This window comes from Vulpes vulpes, chromosome 9 (genome assembly GCF_048418805.1).
Source record: "Vulpes vulpes isolate BD-2025 chromosome 9, VulVul3, whole genome shotgun sequence".
Taxonomy (NCBI): Eukaryota; Metazoa; Chordata; class Mammalia; order Carnivora; family Canidae; genus Vulpes; species Vulpes vulpes.
In genome coordinates this window covers 22616305-22632638 of record NC_132788.1, presented here as the reverse complement: position 1 = coordinate 22632638, position 16334 = coordinate 22616305, and the positions used below count along the sequence as shown (strand labels likewise).

General features: G+C 34.9%; 1 protein-coding gene across 7 annotated transcripts in view; it reads right to left on the bottom strand.

The window, feature by feature from the left end:
• Positions 1 to 16334, bottom strand: part of FZD3 (frizzled class receptor 3) — a 93912-nt gene that overhangs the window by 74919 nt on the left and 2659 nt on the right. For 3 of the 7 annotated variants that reach the window (XM_026007846.2, XM_072719581.1, XM_026007848.2), the window contains exon 2: positions 9196 to 9869. The exons of 1 other annotated variant lie outside the window; for it this stretch is intronic. In XM_026007846.2, the coding sequence (XP_025863631.1) occupies positions 9196 to 9384 (189 nt within the window). In that variant the 5' untranslated portion in view covers positions 9385 to 9869. Of the gene's footprint in view, positions 1 to 9195; positions 9870 to 13919; positions 13977 to 16334 lie in introns of those variants that run through there. 3 more of the 7 variants (XM_072719578.1, XM_072719580.1, XM_026007849.2) reach the window with 2 other exon arrangements.

Below are 16334 nucleotides of genomic sequence, written 5' to 3'. Positions count from 1 at the left end.
ATTTTTCAATTTACAAGATTCTTAATTCCTGACTTCTTAAGCCGTTTCACTAGACTGTTGTTTGTTTTGAGCATAACATCTAAACAGTAAACTAACAAAAGACAATAAGAGAAGCAAATCTGATAATGCATGTATTCTGAAGATAAAAACCATGAATTGCAATCAAATTCATTTTCTAAAAGGCCTATCCACAAAATGTTAATAATTACTATCATATAGGAGTATATTACACTATTCTCTCACAAAAAAACAAAAAGAAACCCTGTCTTTCATTCAAATACCATCTACAACTGATTCCTTCCACAAAAGATTCTCTCTTTCAAATCCCCTTAGCACTTTATGCCTTCTTTTGGTGGTACTTACCAAGTTCTTGTGTTTCACTCATTCAATCAAAATATATTTAATATATACTAACTCCTGGGCACTGTAACTGAGAACTAAACAAAAAAGAACTGGTGGGATTATTAAAAATAAAGTTTCTTCACTAATTTTACTATTTTAAAAGCATAATATGATTCTTACAGAAAATTTTAAAAATATAAACATTAAATAAGACACAGAAAACACAAATAAATTGTGCTAATTCAGGAAAACCACTGTTGGCCTTGGTGAAAATCCTTCCAGCTCACTTACTCTGCATAAACACACACACACACATATATTTTTTAAGAAAAATGGGATGATACCACATATAATGATATCCACTCCTATCTTCTTTTTCCTACATAACATAGGAAAAGTACAACCATCAGAATTTTGACAAAGATCAAGAAAAGAATAAGGCATAAGGAACATTAAAGGCCTAGAGATGAGAAAGACAGGTTGCTCTTTTCTTTTACTTAATTACAACACTTACAAGTACAAACACATGATGCCCAAAGCTCTGAGCCACTTTGATTAGCTGCTCCCCACCTCTCAAAAGGCAAAGTAAAATACCAGTGTTCACAGTTATATGGTACCCTTGGGATTGGGATTACCATCCCCATCAAGCACCTTCTATTTACAACGGCAGATTAAGTGCTTAGACCAAGACTACTATCATCTCTTAAAAGACTTTGTAGGGGATGCCTGGGTGGCTCAGTGGTTTAGCGCCTGCCTCGGCCCAGGGCGTGATCCTGGAATTCTGGGATCAAGTCCCACATCGGGCTCCCTGCATGGAGCCTGCTTCTCCCTCTGCCTGTGTCTCTGCCTCTCTGTCTCTCTCATGAATAAATAAATAAATAATCTTAAAAAAAAAAAAAAAGACTTTGTAAAGTTCGTTAATTAATTCAAGCATTTTATTTTTTAGCAATTTATTTACTAGTTCCTATTGTGAGTCACTATGTGGGGTGCTGGACATACGAAGATGAATAAGGACAAGCTTTGATTTCAAAAGCAAAAGACAGTAACAACCCAAATGTCCATCAATAGGAACGGAATGAAAAAAAATGAGGATAACTTAATACCCACTAGGATGACTATTATAACAAAAACAAAACCAGAAAATAACAAGTGCTGGCAAGGATGTGGAGAAATTGGAACCTCTGTTGCACTGCTGATGGGAATGTAAAATGGAAGCAGCTGCTATGGAAAACAGTATCGCGGTTCCTCAAAATGTTAAATATAAAATTATCATATGTCTCAGTAATTCCTCTTCTGGGTATATAGCCCCAAAAATTGAAAGTAGGGACTCAAACAAGTATTTTACAGCCATGTTCATAGCAGCATTATTCATAACAGCCAAAAGGTAGAAGCAACTCAAGTGTTTGATGGATGAGTAGATAAACAAAATGTGGTATACACATACAATGAAGTATCATTTGGCTTTAAACAGAAAGGAAATTCTGGCATTTGCTACATGGATGAACCTTGAAGACAATATGTTAAGTGAAATAAGCCAGTCACAAAAGGACAAATATTGTATGGTTCCTCATATATTAGGTACCTACCATAATTAAATTCAGAGTGAAAGAAGAATGGTGGTTGCTAGGGGCTTGGAGGAGTGGAAAACGGGGAATTATTGTTTACTTCGTACAGAGTTTCAGTTTTGTTAAATTAAAAAGTGCTAGAGATGAATAGAGATGATAATTGTATAACAAGATGAATATACTTCATATCACCAAGCTGTATACCTAAAGTTGGAAGGGTTGGAATGGTGAACTTTGTATGTATTTTTACCAGTCCAAAAAAACATTTTAATAACCAATATCTATAAATACTACTATGGAATATCCATGATATATTGTTAAATGAAACAAGACAGAAAAGACAAATATGACACTATTATCAAAGAAAGGCAAAAGAATATACATGAACAAATATTGAACATCTTATATAAATATTAAATTATATTTAAAATTTTGTAATAGAAAAATAAAACTCTTTCAATGACATTTAAGAGGAAAGAACAAGATAGAGTGGGAAAGGCCCAGAAACTACTTTTCTGAATGTATCTTGTTCTGTATATATAGTTTTTTTTTTTAAAGATTTTATTTATTCATGAGAGACAGAGAGAGAGGCAGAGACACAGGCAGAGGGAGAAGCAGGCTTCATACAGGGAGCCTGATGTGGGACTTGATGAGCCAAAGGCAGACACTCAACTGCTGAGCCATCCAGGCGTCCCTGTATATACAGTTTTTCTTTTTAAGATCTTATTTATTTATTCATTCATGAGAGACAGAGACAGAGAGAGGCCGAGACACAGGCAGAGGGAGAAGCAGGCGCCATGCAGGGAGCCCGACGTGGAACTCAATACTAGGTCTCAGGATCACACCCTGGGCTGCAGGCAGCGCTAAACTGCTGCGCCTCAGAGGCTGCCCCTATATACAGTTTTTTTGTTTGTTTGTTTTTTAATTTTTATTTATTTATGATAGTCACAGAGAGATAGAGAGAGAGGCAGAGACACAGGCAGAGGGAGAAGCAGGCTCCATGCACCGGAAGCCCGACGTGGGATTCGATCCCGGGTCTCCAGGATCGCGCCCTGGGCCAAAGGCAGGCGCCAAACCGCTGCGCCACCCAGGGATCCCTGTTTGTCTAATTCATTTTTCCCTATATACAGTTTTAAAACACAATTAGAAAGAAGGAAAGTTTTGGGACCCCTACGTGGCTCAGCGATTGAGCAGCTGCCTTCAGCTCAAGGCCTGATCCCAAGGTCCCGGGATCCAGTCCCCACATCAGGCTCTTCGCAGGGAGCCTGCATTGCCATCTGCCTATGTCTCTGCCTCTCTCCCTCTGTTTCTCATGAATAAGTAAAGTCCTTAAGAAAGAAAGAAACTTTAAAAAAAAATTTTTAAAGTCATTTCTCAATAAATGAAACATATGAATCTAAATGTGTATTGAGTTTAACCACACAGAGAAGTATTTAGCTTTAAAACACTGTAATCTGCCAGTATATCTTTGGTGAGTTACATGCCTAAAGACAAAAAGAAGTACAAAACAAACAAACAGCTTCCAGTAATAATTGTTCTTATATAATGTATGCGTATCATAAAGCTTCAATATAAGAAAAAAGAAAAAATAAGATTTTATAATGTTAAAAACTCTGCAATATTATTTGAATTGAAAGTATCAGTGTAAACTTAGGATGTACTTTCTTTTAAAAAAAGTTTCTGGGCAGCTGGGGTGGCTCAGCAGTTTAGCACCGCCTCAACCCAGGATCGAGTCCCACATCAAGCACCCTGCATGGAGCCTGCTTCTCCCTCTGCCTGTGTCTCTGCCTCTCTCTCTCTCTCTCTCTCTCTCTGTGTCTCTCATGAATAAGTAAATAAAATCTTTAATAAAAAAAAATTTTTTTTAAGTTCCCTAGTTTTGTCCACGAATAGGCCTAAAAATAACTTTTTTTTTTTTTTTTTTTAAGTTTGAGGCAGAATTTTAAGAAAAGGGTTTGGATCATACCAGAAAGCAAGGAACCTATGACAGACTACTAGGGTAGCGTCAAAACCTAGAAGCTACCTTGAAGAGGCTCCCACTACCAAAGATAGCAAGTACAGTTAGAGTCCAAGTAGGATTAATAACTGTAATGGACTTGAAACAAACCAAATATGTTAAATCTATAAGTTTATAATGAAACCTTAAAAAAAAAAAAGGACTTCATTGTTCACCTTTGAAGGATGTTTGGGAATCAAGTCATTATCTGAAAAACGAATAAATACTGATAAATATTTGAGAATAACCAAGTATTTATCTTGTCTTTCTTATATAGACTGTACATGAGAGTAACTTAGCAGCCCAACAGTCAATGAGTAGAATTTTCTGTTTATGAAGCATTCCAGCTGAGAAGTGAAGAATGACAGAATTAAATTATAACCATTTTTGTAAAACTTTAATGAAATTATCAATCTAAGAGATGATCATAAATGGATTCCAAAATTACAAAAAGTGACAACCAGATATTATACGCCCATGAAGTATTTTCCTTAAAAAAAAAATCAAAAAAGGAGACAAGGGATCCCTGGGTGGCGCAGCGGTTTGGCGCTTGCCTTTGGCCCAGGGCGCGATCCTGGAAACCCGGGATCGAATCCCACGTCAGGCTCCCAGTGCATGGAGCCTGCTTCTCTCTCTGCCTCTCTCTCTCTCTCTCTCCCTCCCTGTGTGACTATCATAAATAAATAAAAATTAAAAAAAAAAAAAAAAGGAGACAAAAGACCATGGGAAATAAAACCACAGGGATGCAATCAACCAAATAAAGACAATGGGAAACTCTATAAGGCAAACATATTACTAGAAAAAAAGAGATGAAAAGGAGAAATTATAAAAGAAAGACATATCAATTGAATGCAATATATGAATCCTGATTTGAAAAGCCAACTATATAAAAAACTGTGAAATGGTCAGAGTAATGTGAACATTTAACTGGATAGTTAATGATACTGAGGAAGTAATAAAGGTAAGGTGTTTATATATTTTTTAAGAGTTCTTACTTTTTCTTAGAGATATATACAGAAATATTTGTAGATGGAATTATGGTGTTTGAAATTTGCTTCAAAGTAACCCAGTTGGGATATGCAGTCATAAATGAAACAAAACTAGCTGTGATAAAGGTTTTGTTTATTTATTCATGAGAGACACAGAGAGAAAAAGAGGCAGTGGCAGAAGCAGGCTCCATGAAGGGAGCCCGATATGGGACTCCATCCTGGATCTCCGGAATCATGCCCTGGGCCGAAGGCTGCGTTAAACTGCTGAGCCACCCGGACCCGGGCTGCCTTTTTTTTTTTTTTTTTTTTTTTTTTTTTAAGATTTTGAGTTGATAATTTTTGAAGCTAGATGGTAAGTAATGGGTATATGGTGTCCATTATACTATTATCTATATTTCTATATAACTGAAATTATCTATAATAAAGCTTTTTTTAAGTTACAGTTTGAGTCTGGATAACATGAAGATTGGTTCAAACATGCTTTGTTCTTTTTTTTTTAAACATGCTTTGTTCTTAATGAATCATAAAGGATACCAGGATTTTGACCTTTTAGGTTCTGTGTTCCCAGCAGAATCTATCTCACTGCCAACTTTCCATGCTACAGAAAATCTTTGAGAATGACAAAAGAAAACAGGAAATGGGAGGCAAACACAAACAATCCCAAGAGTTTATCCTCTGATTATTCTAAGAGTGGTCTAGTTTCTCTTAAAAAACAAAACAAAAAAAAGACAAGGGGCACCTGTGTGGCTTAGTAGGTTAAATATCTGACTCCTGATTTCGGTTCAGGTCATGATCTTAGGGTCGTGGAATCAAGCCTCACATTGGGCTCTATACTGGGCATGGAGCCTGCTTAACATTCTCTCCCTCTCCCCACCCCCCACACTCCACTTGCACATGCTCTTTCTCTCTCCCAAAAAAAAAAAAAAAAAAAAAAGGAGTAGACAAGTTATCAACCTCATAAAAAGGTAAGAATGCTTGTTCCACATATTAACTGAAGTTAAATAGGGTGACAGGCAACAAGGAGTACTGCTTTGCATTTATACAGCGCTTTAACTTTTCAAAGTTTTTAAATATACACATCACTTACATCATTTAATCTTAACCTTGTAAAATGGACAGGGAAAAAAAATTCACTTCCTAGAGGAAACTAACACAAAGAAGTTAGAAAACTATTTAGTGGCAAAATAACAAATTCCCTATCCCTCATTTAGTGCTTTTTCCACTAAACTGTCTCTTCCTATTCAACTGCATTTAATTATCTAGTATGGGGGGGAAGGCTGTTCAGATCTCTTTTATTACCACTGCAGTCATAAATACCTGATAACATGCGGTTGGTAAAGATAGTTACCAACAATTTGCTAACACTTTCTTGACTGTGCTGGACAGCTCCCAAAAATTTACTTAGCAATTCAGACAGTCCAAATGGTTTGAAACTCAGGAATGAGAAATTTTTTTCTCTGTCAAAAGCCACTGATGAGGAAAAAACATCAAGTCAAGAACTTATAAAAATTTAGTGTTTCTGTACAGATGAGTATGTTTTAGAAGGGGGGGATAGAGAAATAAACATATTAGTAAAGATCTTCTTTTCCAACTTAATGACTTGATACTTACACTATCCCATTTATTTAAATATGTCCCAAATTCAATGAAAGTATAGACTAAGAATCTTATACCTACAATGAAAGAACAGCCAATTTATTAACTCTGAATAATCATATGTGAAATAACCCAGATTCTGTACTTCCTCTCATCTGTGGTATCCCTAGCTTACTGTCCTATACTATTCTATTCCAGGCACTCATTCTGACTCAGCAAATCATACAAGAATGAACCTAAGGCAGACCTGAAACATGGGCCTGCACCTAAGAAATTATCTTTCAATTCACTCTGACCCACAGTGAACACTCAAAAATGTGCTCCCACTGTTTGCTCCAACTACTTGCTCCTGTTAAAAGTTGACAGACACATTCTAGAATCAGAGATAGATTCTTGTCCTTATAAGGGCCCAAGAATCCCTACTTCCATCTAGAAGGATGTTTTGTTGACTGCTGAGTTTCAATTTCCTTTGCTATTACAGAAACTTTACACTCTCAAACTGACAATTCTGTCAGTGGCATCATTGTCTTGATATAACAACCACGTAACAACTATCTGCAATATTATTTAAGTCAAAGAACTGGAGCCTTCTCTTAGAAAATACTGCCCACTTAGGTGCTCTCCCCAGAATGTATGAAATTTAAAAAGAAGCAACCTTATTGCCAATAAACAATCTAGACTACACAGGCAACTGTGAGAAGAAGGTAGTGATAGCTTACTATGCCATTATTATGAATGTCCCAAAAGCCTACACGTAGGAATGCAAGTTCATTTAGAATACATTATCTTTCTGGTACTTTCTCTTTAGGATCATTTAGAAACGGAATTGGAATAGAATTAACATTTGCAGTTAACCTACTGTGTGCCATTCCCTGTACTAGCTACTTTCTAAGTTTAATCCTAACAGCCCTTCAAGGTTTTTTGTTATTACTGCCTTTTCACAAATGAAGAAACCAAGGCTAAGTGACTATTCAAAGTCTTAAAGCTACTACAAAGCAGAGCCAAAAGTTGAGCCCATATCAGTTCAAACATCTTGATTACTTGCTTCTTATTACACTATTTGCTTTCCAAAGGAGTTATACTGACTTATAATGATACTAAAAACAAAGGTATTTCTTTTCGTTTTTAATTTTTTATTTATTTATGATAGTCACACACACAGAGAGAGAGAGAGAGAGAGAGAGAGAGAGAGAGAGAGGTAGAGACACAGGCAGAGGGAGAAGCAGGCTCCATGCACCGGGAGCCCGACGTGGGATTCGATCCCGGGTCTCCAGGATCGTGCCCTGGGCCAAAGGCAGGCGCCAAACTTTTGCGCCACCCAGGGATCCCAAAACAAAGGTATTTCTACTCCAATTTTTTTGATAAGAGAATTGATGGTTTTAATACACAGCAAGGAACACTATGCCTGGAACCAAAATAATGTATTAAGACACTATCCAAAAAAAAAAAAAAAAAAGACACTATCCATTTTCATATCATAATCTGATAGTATATACCAAATCTCCCTGTATCAGTTAGACCTTACATAGTCAGAAGAGCAGAAAATGCTCAATCTCTGTAATATTTTCAAATATTTGGAATATATAAGATGTCCTCCACATTTCAAAATCTGCAAATAATAGTCTTTCTATAAATTTTCCCAGGAACATTTATGTTAGTCTACTTGGAAGTAATGAATCTTTGGGTTTTTCCATAAAATGAAGCACTCCAAAACATATAGGCTTCAATGTGCTGAAAGCACTATAATAATTAGATTACAGACTAAAGTACAAAACATTCTCTGTATAATTATTATTAATTCCACCTTACAAGCAAAGAAGCTATGGTAAGAAAGTTCACATAATTTTCCCAAAGTAATAAAGCTAGAAAATGATAAAGCTAGAATTCAAGCCCATTTGCATAACTCCAAAGCCTATGCTTCCTATTGCCACCGTCGGGGGCCGCCTGGCTCCTATCTGGTAAGCATATTATCCTTGTCCACAATTCTTAAATCTCTGTAGAAATGCACGGTTATTTAAACCTATTGTTAACTATGTTCATTAATTTGTCATAGTTTCTAAAGTAAAATCATTAAAAAGTTATCTGAAGAACTATTAGAAATATTCAAGAAAGGCAACACATTTTTATAAAATTCTGAGAGGTCAAGAACAGTTAAAATTTATACAACCAAACCTTAAACCTTTTTTGTTCATCAGGAGTTATCATCCTTAAACTGATGTGATGGTAAAATCATAAACATTTTTTTAAAATTTTAAGAAAATTTAAATACCATAAACCATCAGCCTAAGGGCTGAACAAAGAACTTATTTTACAAGATCATGTTACCTTCAATACTTAAGAAATGAAGTGTGACTATTATTATATTCTACTCTTTATCTGAGGTTTTATTATCAGTCAAACAGAAAAAATGTAATATCATAACTTGGACAATTTTAAACTTCTCAATGGCTATTAACTTCCATGTTCCAATGTTTCATATTTCTTTATAAAAACACATCTAAAAATAAGTCGAGAGTAACATTCCCCAAACATGAATTCTTCAATCTATTACAGTTTGAACCTAAACATATAACTTTTTAATGTATAAGATATAGTTAAAAATAACATTCTTCTGTTTTTATTTTAATCAAACACATTCATTAGAGTAGTTAACAAGACATTATAAGAATCACCATTAAGATACATCAAATAATAGATCAAGTCTTACCTCCATTGCTAAAGCTGCTGTCTGTTGGTCATAGTGATTCAGAAGATTAGGCATAAAGGTAGTATTATAAGGCAAATCTTGGCACATCCTCAAGGTAATGGGTTCACAAGAAAACAAACTGTGCCCACCTATATGCCCCACAAACATAGTCAAGGGCCAAAAGTAGAAGACAATCCAACTCATAGCCATCCTTCCTGGATCTGAATGAGATTTGGATGATCAGGCCTACTCAATATGTATTTTAGATCATTATACACCTGCAGGTCTCAGCTTGAAAGTATTTCTTCTATATCTTACTGTTAAGTTCTTCAAACAGTTAAATACTCTTTGACCATCAGAGGTTTGTTAGCTTGGTCTCACAAAAGGCATTTGTTTTTGGTTTCACAATACGGGAAAATGACATCATCTTGTCTCTTCATTTTATTACATAGGGCATATCTGGCCAACATATCAAGTTGATCAACCACATTCCCAAACAACAGATTCCATCTTAGGAGAGCTATTTCTTCCTTTGGTTGAAATATCTGCAAAGTATTTTTTTTAATGGGCAATATTAGTAATTTCTTCTCAAAATATTGTAGACTTGATATTAAAGCCTTTGATGAGTTCAGTAAAGTTGCTGGATACAAATCAATATACAAAAATCAGTTGTGTTTCCACACACCAACAATGAACTATGAGAAAGAGAAATAAAACAATCTTTGATGAGAGATATCATACTGACTTAATAGACAAAATACATCAGTATTTCACAGAGACATAGTATAGTTTTTCTCCTTTATCATTTATTCTGTAGATATCCTTAACCAGAATTTAAAGGCAATTTTCTTCCCTCAGTTGCTTATATAACATATGGTTTAATTCCTTATCTAGAATGGCAGTTTCTCATTTGTTACAAGATATAATTGATCCATTTTGAAACATTCTTATGCTGTTGTACTAAATTTAAATATCTGCCATATTTATAACCAAAACTACTGAATTTAAAAAATGTATTATATGTGTTTTAATCATTAATAATGCATTTCTACATTAACTGATTTGGCAGAAGGTATCTGTGAAAAAGTTGAAATATAAATAAATTGGATGAATTCAAGTCCCTTACTAGCGGTGTTAAGTGTAAACATATCATTTAACTTCTCTGAACTCAGAATTTTTCTTCCTGAAAATACTCTCTCTCTTACAAGTATGATATACGAATGAATTATGAGATAATATATGTAAAAGTACTTTATAAAATAGTAAAGCAGCATTAAACATTAAGTAATTTTATTACTGAAGTACAGTTATACAAAGGCTATCTCCATCAACCAATACTGAACTGGCAAACAGAAGGTTCTAAAAGTATTATCAAGAAATTTTTCCAACATTACATCATCTTTTTAGATAGTGCAGAAACAGTATCTAGATGTAGAAATATCTGACTAACAAATGTTTCACAGCACAGCCAGGCTGCAGAGAATAAAAATCATTCCTAAAAAGAAAAATCACAGCAGGAATAGGAATGATTCCCAGTTACAGTTTCCACTAAGCTTTAGATTCTTTTGATTTGCTCCTACTTTTCCAGGGGCAAGAATACATATCTTATTTGGGGCTGAGAGGGTGTGGGTAGAATGAAAGGTAGGTCTGGTAGGAAAACAGCATTTACTAAGCTATCATGGCTTCATTTGGCTTAATAATGGTTAAATTTAATTTCATTTTGTTTTATATATGCATTGGCTATTTCTGTGTTTGCTGTGAAAAGCCTTTGTTCAGAAAACATGAGAAGTTCAGGTTCAGAAATTCTGAGAGACCCACATAAACAGGACAACTTAAATACCAGGACCCATGACAGCTTAGACTTTGAGACCTGTACTGGTTTCACTGAAGCAAGAAAAGAAACTGTTCTTTGTTCACTATCAATGCTTGGGACCTCTACATCCCAAGCTTTAGTTACTAAGTAGAAAAAAAAAATATTTGGAGAAAATAAAGCAGTGGCTAAACCTTTCCAATTTCTTCCTGTAGTACATGGTATTAAGTGGTGGAAGGGACAAGGTCTATAAATTAGGAATACTAAGAATTAAAATTAGGAATATTATAGTTATGAGCAATCTTTGCCCTAAATGACTATTCTCTCTATGCAAAATCTCTAAGTCAGAGATCTTTGCCACAGCTTCTTGGCCTGCCATATTTTTTTCCTCCTTCAAGCTGGCCCCAAAATTGTGAGGTCTGGCTATAAAAAACTGGTAGTAAACACAGTCGTTTATATTTAAGCTTAATTATGTGCAACACAGTAACAATTATGCATATCATTAAATATGTGTCAAAAAATTACTGAAAGCTTTATCTGGTTACAGTATTAAAATATCTGTGTAAAAGTTCAATCTTTGTAGTTTGTTGCTCATGCAGCATGCTCATCAGCTTGCAATTAAACAAAAGAGAACACTGTTCCTTTTTAAAATATATTTATAGCAATATCAAGAATTTTTAAAATTTCATTTAGACTAAAGAATTTTTCAAATTTCACTTAGGCTAATTTTTCAAACAATTAAGTGTTTCAAATTTATGGTTCAAAGACTACCATATAAAAGAAGGAATGTGAATACCTCCCTGGATTTTTAAAACTAGAAGACATCCCCTTATACTTATACCTACTTTATTTTACCTTATTTCCTCTCAATAATTCCTTTGGCCTCATGTACAAATGAAGCTTCCCACAGTCTTATAGAAGTGTTTCCTTTATGTACTACAACACCCAAATTATCACATATCAAAACTCTTCTCTCAAGTCAGATGAAAATCTTATTATTTTAAGACTACAGTTTATGATTATTGAAATAAAAGTGAATTCAAGACAAAAAGAAAGTAAAAATCTTAAAACAGTTTCTTTTTCCTCCAAATAAGAGATTCTCTAATTTTAATGTGTAGCAGATTTACAGATCACCTTACAGAAGTCTAAGAAATCTGAATTTCTGGAGACACCTGGGTGGCTCAGCAGTTAAGCATTCGCCTTTGGCTAGGGTCGTGATCCTTTGGCTCAGGGTCCTGGGATCGAGTCCCGTATTGGCCTCCCCACCAGCCTGCTTCTCTCTGCCTATGTCTCTCATGAATAAATAAATACAATCTTAAAAAAAAAAAATCTGAGAGCAGCCCAGGTGGCTCAGTGGTTAGTGCCGCCTTCAGCCCAGGGCGTGATCATGGAGACCTGGGATCCAGTCCCACGTCGGGCTCCCTGCACAGTCGTCTTCTCCCTCTGCCTGTGTCTCTGCCTCTCTCTCTGTCTCTGTGTCTCTCAGGAATAAATAACATCTTTAAAAAAAATTTTTTTTTAAAAATCTGAATTTCTGGAGAATGAACTACGTTCTAACAATTACTTCAGGTACTATTACAAACAGTTTATAAGTTATGTTTTGAGAATGCTATCCTAAAATATAGTAATTTAAAAGAGTATAGGTATATTTAAATATACTTATATGCTTAGCGGAATACATAAAACAAATTTTTTAAAAAAGCAGACAAGGAATAATACTTCAATAGAAAAATGGGAAAAGGACATAAATTTATAAATGAACTACAAATAACCAATAAACACACCAAAAGGTATTCAACTTTACTACTAATAAAAAAATGCAAATGTAAGAGAACATTTTTGCCAATCAGGCAAAAATAACAGTGAAAGAACACAGTATAGGAGAGGGTGCAGAAAAAAAGAATATTTTCAACATTCCAACAATTTGAAATACTACTGTAAACTGGTTGGTATTTTTAGGAATGGCTACTTACCTTAAAAGCCCTTAAAATGTGCACAATAATAAAAAACTAGAAACCCAAAAGTCTATCAATAAGGGATTCATTAAAAAACAAAACTATGGTACAACCACACAGTGGAGTATTATATAGTCACTAATAATGATGAGCAAGATCTCTATTTACTGACAGGGTAAGACAGTAATAATACAATAAGTAAAAAACAAAAAACAATTTCCTAAACAGCACATATATCCCATTTTTGTCAAAAAACATATGCACAGAATAAAACTATTTCAATTGCTTAAAAATAAAATATTATAAAGGCTCTGAGATTTTATAAAAGAACCTGTGGTATACTATTCTGTGTATAGAATAATTAACTTTGCTAAACCTCCCATGTGTGCTGACTAGCTAACAAGAAGAATAAATACTAGTTGAATCACTGATTTATTGGATGCTAATTAAGCAACCAGCCAAGGGATACTCTAGTACCTACTGCAGGCAGTAAGAAAAGCAAAAAGTGATGATCAATTTAGTTTGAGTAAAAACTGATTTTCAATATTGAAAAAAACCAGGTCACCTATCAGCCGAATCAAATGGTATGCACATTTTAAAAGAATTTTTGATATATATAGTCCAAATTGCTCTTCAATAACAATGAGATACCGCTTCTAAACAGGATTGTGTGGGTAGCAAAAGTCATTTTTCCTAAGGTAGAGTCATCTATGGAAAACCTGTAAGTTGAAGTTCCAGACCTGCAGGAAAAAGAGAAGATCCTGGACCCAAAACGTTTCTGCCAAAATACAGTAACTCATTAAACAAAAGTAAACAGTCATTTTGGTATTCTTATTGATATTATACAGATTACTACAGGAATCTACAATATTTCAAATAAATAAAGGGATCTGCTGAGTTAACATAACTAGAGAGAATAGCTTCAGGGGCCAGGGACCATCAAAAAGTGAGTGATATGGCAACAGCTGTTCACACCCTACCTGTGAGAAAAGAGGCACACTCACTTCTCCAAGGACCAACGTAAGATACCTGGAAAACTGATTAAGTTACCTGATTACCATCCCATCGGAAAACAAAAGGATTAGATACATCTAATATTTATGAATGTGTAACAATAGGAATTTGATACTTCCTAATTACCAGTTTTTCTTTTGATTATAAATTATAAAAGCCTTCAAGATAAAATAAGCTGAGTATTTGTCCTGAAAAACAGCGATTTAATCTTGGAGATTTAATCTTAGAAAACTGTGTTTCCAGGCTAGCTGCAAAACCAGACTCAACTTAGGTGAGAAAAGCGGAAAGTGGCAACTGTGAAGAGGAAAGCAGGCTGAATCCTGAGGAAATACTGACAAAGTAGGTCTTGAGGGCTGTCAATAGGGTCCTGCAAAAGATCAGGTTCAGTAATTCTATTCCAATTCACATTTGCTGTACAGAAAGTGATCGATTTCATCATTCTGTTTAGATTTCATTTTCTTGACACCTTATAAACAACATTTTGCCTTTCCAACTCAGAAACACTATCCAAAGGTTGCCTCACACACAGTGGCTACTGTGGAAACAGGAGAGATATTCTTTGTCTTCTTTCAGTTTTCCAAGAATGCATTGCAAGGATTAGCAATGACTACTCTAATGAAGTTTCTCCTCTAAGGGAAAGTAATGTATTGTAAGATAAACAAAATACGTACTCAGAGCATATTACACTTCTGAGTGTTGTTTTCCTAAAATCCACGTGTTCTCTGGTCTTTTATTTTCCACATCTTATTATTTAAAAAATAAATTCATTCTCAAATTTTGTTTTCTGATTGCTAAATTTATATACCTTCATATTTTTTTAAAGATTTTATTCATTCATGAGAGATAGAGAGAGAGAGAGAGAGAGGCAGAGACAAAAGCAGAGGGAAAAGCAGGCTCCATGCATGGAGCCCGATGTGGGACTTGATCCCAGGACTCCAGGATCATGCCCTGGGCGGTAGGCAGGCGTTAAACTGCTGAGCCACCCAGGGATCCCCCTATAGCTTCATATTCAATTCAGAGGGCCTAGATTCCTATTGATCTCAGAATGAGGTACTCTTTTCTGCTCTACTTCATCTCTCTAATTTTTAAAGTCTATCAGCGCATCTATCTATTACCACAAATAACTTAATCATCCAATGTGCTGGGTGATGATAGGGCTTTAAAAAAAGAAACAGGAAAAACAAATACACCTAGGTTCAAAATTAAAATGAATGATAGGCATCAAAATCCAATCCATTTTACAATTAAAAATTACTTTTAAGACTAAAGAAAGTAGAAGATCTTTTCAAACTAACCTGAAAAGAAAAATGAAAAGTTAATGGTGCCTCGGACTGGCTCAGTGGGTGGAGTATGCGACTCTTAATCTTGGAGTTGTGAGTTCCAACCCGGGTGTAGGGATTACTTAAAAAAAGAAAATCTTAAAAAAAAAAGGGGGGGGGGGGAGTTAAAAGATTCTGAACGTAAAAAAAAAAAAAAAAAAGCTTTGGATTGAAATTCTAGCCCAGTTTCCCCTTCTAATTAAAAATCTACTCATCAGAAAATCCCATAATATCAAGCCCAACTTTTTCCCTTACCAAGGTTTGAATGGTGTGTGTGCTTTGACAATAAAATTATTTCAAGGAGATAAAATTTAGAAACCAGGATTTTTTTTAAGTTCACTAGCCTAGTTAATACTTCATTCCTTAGATCCATCAAGTGTCAAAAGTTCTCAGTATAAAGAAGTGAAAAGTATTTTTGATGCAATCATCAGTTAAAACTCTTTCTTTCCTAGCCAGTAAAGACTTGTTACTCTTTTCTCAAATCTATATTGAATAATTTCAACAGACATTTTCCAAATCAGTCTTTTTATTTGCATTATTGCTCTTTTTGTGGGTAGCTTTAACCAGACATAGTTCTAGAGTTTTAGGAGTTAAAAAACAAAAAACAAAACAGAACATGAGGCCAACATCACTCTCCTCTGTGAAAAGTAAAGATACAAGAGCTGTTTCCTACCATGTTTCCTAAAGAAAATAAAGTCAACAGAAGCCTATTACCAACAAATTAATATGCTCAGAATTACTTTTGAATATACAATCTTACAGTTTTAGGGGATCCCTGGGTGGCGCAGCGGTTTAGCGCCTGCCTTTGGCCCAGGGCGCAATCCTGGAGACCCGGGATCGAATCCCACATTGGGCTCCCAGTGCATGGAGCCTGCTTCTCTCTCTGCCTGTCTCTCTGCCTGTCTCTCTCTCTCTCTCTCTCTCTCTCTCTGTGTGACTATCATAAATAAATAAAAATTTAAAAAAAACTTTACAAAAAAAAATCTTACAGTTTTACTAACAAACTAATATGAAATTTAAAATGAGTAGAGAGTTTTTCCTGAAGCAGGAAAGAGAGGACTT